This window comes from Erythranthe guttata, chromosome 11 (assembly GCF_056151865.1).
Source record: "Erythranthe guttata isolate IM_541 chromosome 11, IM_541, whole genome shotgun sequence".
NCBI classification, from domain to species: domain Eukaryota; kingdom Viridiplantae; phylum Streptophyta; class Magnoliopsida; order Lamiales; family Phrymaceae; genus Erythranthe; species Erythranthe guttata.
In genome coordinates, this window is record NC_142543.1 from 8,646,192 (window position 1) to 8,653,268 (window position 7,077).

At 35.8% G+C, this 7,077-nt stretch overlaps 1 protein-coding gene across 1 annotated transcript; it reads left to right on the forward strand.

The window, feature by feature from the left end:
- The first annotated feature begins 478 nt into the window (after positions 1-478).
- On the forward strand, positions 479-2,520 carry LOC105965383 (uncharacterized). The gene is made up of 3 exons (XM_012989926.2): positions 479-824; positions 1,621-2,288; positions 2,365-2,520. The coding sequence occupies exons 1-3, from the start codon at positions 800-802 to the stop codon at positions 2,518-2,520; spliced, it is 849 nt and encodes a 282-aa protein (XP_012845380.1). The 5' UTR covers positions 479-799.
- Positions 2,521-7,077: the final 4,557 nt, after the last annotated feature.

Below are 7,077 nucleotides of genomic sequence, written 5' to 3' on the forward strand. Positions count from 1 at the left end.
GTATATGTAGACAAATTCAGCACGTGGCTTGCACGTGCTGAGTTTTTTGCATTTTAAAAAAACTCAAATTATTATATATATATATATGATTAATGTATTTGCTTAATTAGAATAAATTTAGAAAAATAAATTATTATTATTATTATTATTATTATTATCTGGTAGCAAGCAAAGCCAAAGCAAGAGAGAGAGAGAGTGTGTGTGAGTCACTTTCATACCCTAGGCTATAGGCTCTGTGGTGGTGTTCTTTTTGTAAGGTTAATTGGACACTTTCTAACAGCCTTTGTGCACTGTACTGCAGTTTTGGTCCCCTATTAACTAATTAATGGAACAAATTAAAATACTATCTCTAATTTTTATTTGGGGAAACTACAGATAAATCCCTAATCCAAAACTTAAAACACAGATCAGTCCCTAGGTAGTTTCCTCTAGCATTTAAGTCCCTACTCACGCGCCTAACATGCAGATGAGTCCCTAATAAAATGTGCAAATACTAAAATACCCTTTACTTTATACTAATTTTACATAACTTCTTTTCAACTTCCAACGCGCCGTTTGTATTACACGCTCTTTGCCCGTTACATTTCAAAAATCAAACAACAAAAAAGAAGCTAAAAAGGCGCAGAAAAAACCACAGTTCAGTTATACCCATTTTCAGACCAAGAAGAAACGCAACAGAGAAACGAAGAAGAAACGAAGAAGAAACGCAACAGAGAAACAACAAAGAAGGAAGAAATTACGAAGCACGAAGAATCAACAAACCGCAGAAAAATAGTATAAACAAACCCATTTATAAACAATGGTGAAGCAGGGTAAACAACAAGGTTTGATTTTTTATTTTTTTTTTTCATTTTCTTGGAAACAGACCCATTTGGGTGTTGCTTAAGCAGGGCAAAAAGGTTTATTTGTTATAGAATTGCATGATTTTGAACATATCCACTCATGGGTATTATGCCTCGACTTTATTCGGTGTTTCCCCTAATCATTAAATCGGTTCCAATATTTGTTGTTCTGTTGTTTGGGTTTGCAAAGATCATTTATTTGTTGTCGAATTTCATGATTTTGTAACAGTTTTCTCATGGGTATTATTCTTCGGTGACATTAGCATGTCCCCAAAGCATTTTGAGTCCTAACAAGGGTTTCATATAGGATATGGGAAAGAGGCTTATTGTAATTTTCGTTGGGTTCTATAGTAAGTGTCATGCGCAGTAATGGTATTAATAGTGCATTTAGATGGTATAATCTTTGATGGTTCTGTAGCATGTGTCATATGCCACAATAGTATTACTAGTGACTTTGAATGGTATTACTTGTGACTTCGGATCGTATTGACATGTGGTACTAGAAGTATAATGTTGATGGTCCTGTAGTATAAGTCATATGCCATAATAGTATTACTAGTGCCTTTGAATGGTATTACTTGTGACTTCGGATGGTATTGACATGTGGTACTAGAAGTATAATGTTTGATGGTCCTGTAGTATAAGTCATGTGCCATAATAGTATTACTAGTGCCTTTGAATGGTATTACTAGTGACTTCGGATGGTATTGACATGTGGAACTTTATAGTACGTTGTATTTGTTATAATTGTATTTGTTTTATGTGTATGTAATTGCAGGAATTGTTGTAAAAGAAGAAGGCAGCAAGCTATCAATAGGCTGCAGGTGCTCACCGTGGGCCTTTCAAACAACTATGGAAGGTGTGAAAAAAGTGATGAAGAAACAACATCATGAAGTACTGAAGAAAAATCCCTTCTATCACTACATGGACATGCCTAAAATAAACCACAGCTTCCATAGGGTTGTGTCTCTCATGCAAGCGTACAATCCAGAAGATCGGGCCTTCTGGTTTGGGGGAAATACTATACGCTTGGAATTCACTCCGCAGCAATTATCTATCGTATTAGGGCTGCAGTACGAAGGCGTACCGGTGGATGTGAATATGGATGGTAGAGACACTGATTTCATCACACGTATTTTTTATGGTAAGTTATCTTTAGTGACGAGGCCATATATTGGTTATAAACTGGAGGCCTATGCAGTTATGACCGATCAACAATCTGTTGAAGATTTCAGCAGATTGTACACTATTTATCTGTTTAATACTATTCTACTGCCAAAGGGGAACAAAACGTTAGAAAGGTGGGTTTATCCGCATGTAGAAGATTTGGAGGTTTTAGGGTCTTTTGCATGGGGAAAGTTGGTGTATGATATTCTTGTTGAGAATATGGAGGGGTATCTGAAGGGGGGGTTGAAGTATTTTGATGGATGCACTATCGGCTTATTGGTAAGTGATATCTAATAGTGAATATATATTATGTTATATTGAATATACCAATTAATATTGATTCCAAAATACGCAGGCATGGGTGCATGAAAGGATCACGTTACTAGGGGTTAGCACCAGTGTTTACAAATTTCCCCGGTTCTTCCGGTGGCAAGACAGCAAAATCCCGATCGATGAAGAAGCAGCTAGGTTGCTTTTTGATCAGATAAAACAAGTGCAGGTAACACTTTGAGTTACAAAATATATAATGTAGGGCTCTTAAGATATAGGTCCCTGGTGACAAAACTAATTAGAACTAAATGACAAGCTCAACTAAACATTTGCTTCACATCATTTATTAAATTCATTCCAAAAATGCCCTTTCACTTATCTTAATTTTTTCAATTTTCACTCTAGATTTTTTACGTTATTATATATAAACAATTTTTTTTCCTTATTTATAACATTTTTTTGAAACTTACGTTTTTTTTTTCTTCTTTTTTGTTAAATAATTCAGCAAATTTTAAAAATACTATGGTATACTATGGTGTACTATGTTGTACTGTGGTGTACTATCGTTTTTACACTATTATTAAAAAAAAATCTACAATATTATTGAAAATTACAAAACAAAACTCGTTTTTCGTTTTTGTTAATTCAATATATATATATATATATATATATATATATATATATATATATATATATATATATATATATATATATATATATATATATATATATATATTTGTGTAATATTATAGTAGACTGTGGTATACTACGGTCCACTATGGTCTACTACGGTGTACTACGAAACCCTAGCAGCCAACAAACACACAATCCTCGCCAACCCTAGCCGTCAAACCCTAGCCGCCGCCAACGTCTGCAACCATAGTCACCTACGAATTCTGGAAAACCAGGTTTACGATTTTGAACCCAAATCAAAAAAAAATCTCTTGAAAATCAAGATCAAATCTCCACCATAATTAACCACATCCCGCCGCCACAACCACAACAACCCCCCGCCGCCATCTCGACCACCAGAGCCCGCCGGCTTGACCACCACAGCCCGCCACCGCCGCCTCCTCCTCCACAGCCCCGCCGCCATCCCGACCACCACAGCCCGCCGCCTACACCACCACAAATCACCGATGCTGACTCAACCACCATAGAGCCCTCGTCGCCGCCTCGACTACCACAACCCCTCGCCGCCATCTCAACCACCACAGCCCGCCGCCGCCGCCTCCTCCTCCTGCAATGTCTCCATGCATCAATTGAATTTCCAAGCGGATTACCCTCGATTTCCATCGATTGATCGCCGCTTTTGGTTTCAAAAAAATTTTAAAAATGGATTACAATAGAGTGGAATCCAAATAACAATGTACATGAAAATATCATAACAATGCACTGGTTCCATACTATCTTATCCATTATATAATACTAAGTTTTCCCACAAATAGTACCAAGTTTACCTATCACCCATACTATTCAGATGAAGGTTACGTACTATCTTCCCCATTATATGATACTATGTTTTCCCATTAACAGTACCAAATTTACCTATCACCCATACTATTCAGATGAAGGTAACGTACTATCTTCCTCATTATATGATACTATGTTTTCCCACCAGAAGTACAAAATTTACCTATCACCCATACTACTCAGATCAAGGTTACATACTGTAAGTATCATACGTCCATACCATATTTATATTAGCATGATACTATTATGTGCCATATTTTATACTATGTATCACACAATAATTAACAACCATAAAAAAATGCATTTCAGCAGTACAGAAAAAGATGGAGACCTACCAGCCATCGGTGCGAACCCTCTTTCCACGCGAATTAGCTTCATCTTTGCAGGTCACGACAATGTCGACCACACTCATCTTCATTATCAGATGCAATGCAACCATATTCTCCACATCTTCATCACTGCCCAATGTCACATACAATCTTTCCCGAGGAGCCAAGTATTGGAGGATCAGTGCATCTGGATGGATATGATTCCATTTGTTGATAATAGCACCATATATCTCCATTAAGGTCGAATTACTTTTTATTGAAATAATGTGAAGTTGATTTTTGTATCGACAACTTCCAAGAATCACACTGGGTACATCGTTAGATACATCATTTGTAGCCATTGTGGGGTGGGTGGGTTTTACAGTGATTTTTTCGCCGGAAAAAAGGGGAAACCAGAGGAGAGAAATGGAGAAGAAATAGAGAAGAAAGAAAGCAGATAGAAATGAAGAGAGAGAAGAAAGAAAGAGAAGATGAAGAGAGAGAAAAGCAGGAGAGAGAAAAGGGTGAGAGTGAGAAGAAAATATAATAAAATATATAAAATTCACATTAGGGACTGATCTGCATGTCAGACGCGTGAATATGGACTTAAATGCTAGGGGAAACTACCTAGGGACTGATCTGTTTTCAAGTTTTGGATTAGGGATTTATCTGTAGTTTCCCCTTTTTATTTTATTGGACTTTATAAATATAATATGTCCACATCATGGATTTTCTCGTACAAGTAACGGAAAAACATATATAGGACCACCGAACATGAAGAATTTTCAATTTTGACTTTTAATTGCATGTTTTTTGTTCGTTACATGTCTTGGTTAGGACCAAACAATCAATCAACTTCGGGATTTCAAAAGTTCTTCTTGTCTCTCTATACATGAAACTGAATCATGTAATAATTGCAATAATTGTGGCCTCTCTTTTAAATACAACAAATATTTTATATTTTATATTTTATATTTATACATGATATTTAAGGCCTTAACTCATAAAACTAACTAGGGTGGCTAAAATCACATCATCAATACTTGGGTAAAATACATATCTGAATCCTTTTACACCTAATAACCATCATCTGCTATGCTATGGGATGAAACGGCGTCGTTTTGTCATATAATGCAATCTTTTGTGCTGCCTGATTTTCTTTTATTTGTGTCGATTAACATTGGACGATGATCGCTCGTGATTGATAATAGTAAGTCATTTGCCGATTTTAGGGCTTGTGTCATTGTAGGCCCTTCTTTGGGCTCTTCCACTACACATTTAAGAGCAAATTGTCCCATTTCTAGCATTATTTCCATGTTCCACCCTTGTACTAGAAGATTCGTATCAATTATGTCTTCAACCCTTCCTTTCTCAATGCTAGCTAGGACTTGCCCGCAAATTATCACATGTAATGAATTTACGTACATCCTTCTCACAATATATATATATATATATATATATATATATATATATATATATATATATATGTGTGTGTGTGTGTGTTTAAATGAGTCTAATTTGAGCTGAACTAGTTCATTTGGAGTTATAAAGCTTAAATACTTTCCATCAAATTCAAGCTCAATGAACTCTTAATCTCACTAATTACAATATGACACGTGTCTAATTTTCACCTCTACCTGAAAACAAGTAGTAGTCTGTCTTACCAAATACATTTTTTTTAAGGGAATCATACCAAATAATTTACATATATAATAAATACAAAATACGAAAATACTATGTATAATAATCATGAATTTAAGGTCAATATTGACAGATACAAAGGTAATGTTTCGCATTATTTATTTATTTAATTGTGAATAATAAAGAGAAAAAAGCATTTCACATTCATATGATAAGTACTCTTCGTTTTCGCTTGTTTTCGCAATTTAAAATAGGGTAAATTACACCCACACCCCTGAGGTATGCTTAAATAACTTTAAGGTCCATGTGGTATCGATAATTAATTACACTCACCCCCTTGAGGTATGCTTAAATAACTTTAAGGTCCATGTGGTATCGATAATTAATTACACTCACCCCCTTGAAATGTAGAGTTATAAACTCTAATGGGACAATGCATTGGATACGTTATTACGATAGAGTTCTAACGCTCTAATGGTTTTAGGAAGTGGTGGAGACAACAAAAAGTTATGGGTGATTTAAGACATATTTGGAAAGTCATGTCACCACATAACTCCCCATAACTCTATGTTATCTCCACTACTAGCTAAAAGTAATAGTTCATTAGAACCCTATCGGAATAATGTATCCAATGCATTATCCCGTTAGAGTTTATAACTACGTTTCAGGAGGGTGAGTGTAATTATCAATACCGTAGGGACCTTACACTTATTTAAGTATACCTCAGGGGTGTGGGTGTAATTTACCCTTTAAAATAAATAAATATAAATAAATAATAATATTAAAAAAAATGATAGTACACAGACCTCTCACCTTTCAGCCGTCTTTACACACACAAACACACAGCCCTCCATTTTTAATTATCGCCATTTTTCTTCACCTTCGTTCCTCAACCATTGCATACACAAAGGGTTCGATATACATACGTACATATATATATAATATATGTACAGATAGCAATCCCTATTTCTTCTCTGCTCGGAGAAGAGAAAAGGAGGGGAATAATCATCATATAATGGGCTCGGGCATCAGCCGGACGACGGTCTCCGACCCTTCTCGTCAACGCCGCCTCCCCACGATCAGGCGGAGTATCTCTACTTTGTCTCGGTACAGTATACCTCGCCTCTTTTGATAATGAAGTATATGAACTTGTGCATTTTTGTTAAAAACATCTCCCAAGATTAACTGAGTATTTACTCGAAAAAAAAAAAAAAAAAGACTTAACGGAGTATCACACACCGCGATATAATAAGTGAGTTAAGCATTGACTCGACCGAGATTATAAGTGTAATCGGAATTATAGCACGAATAAGACGAGGTACGCATTGACCTCGCTTACGACATAATAAGTGTAATCGGAATGATTGCACTGGGGT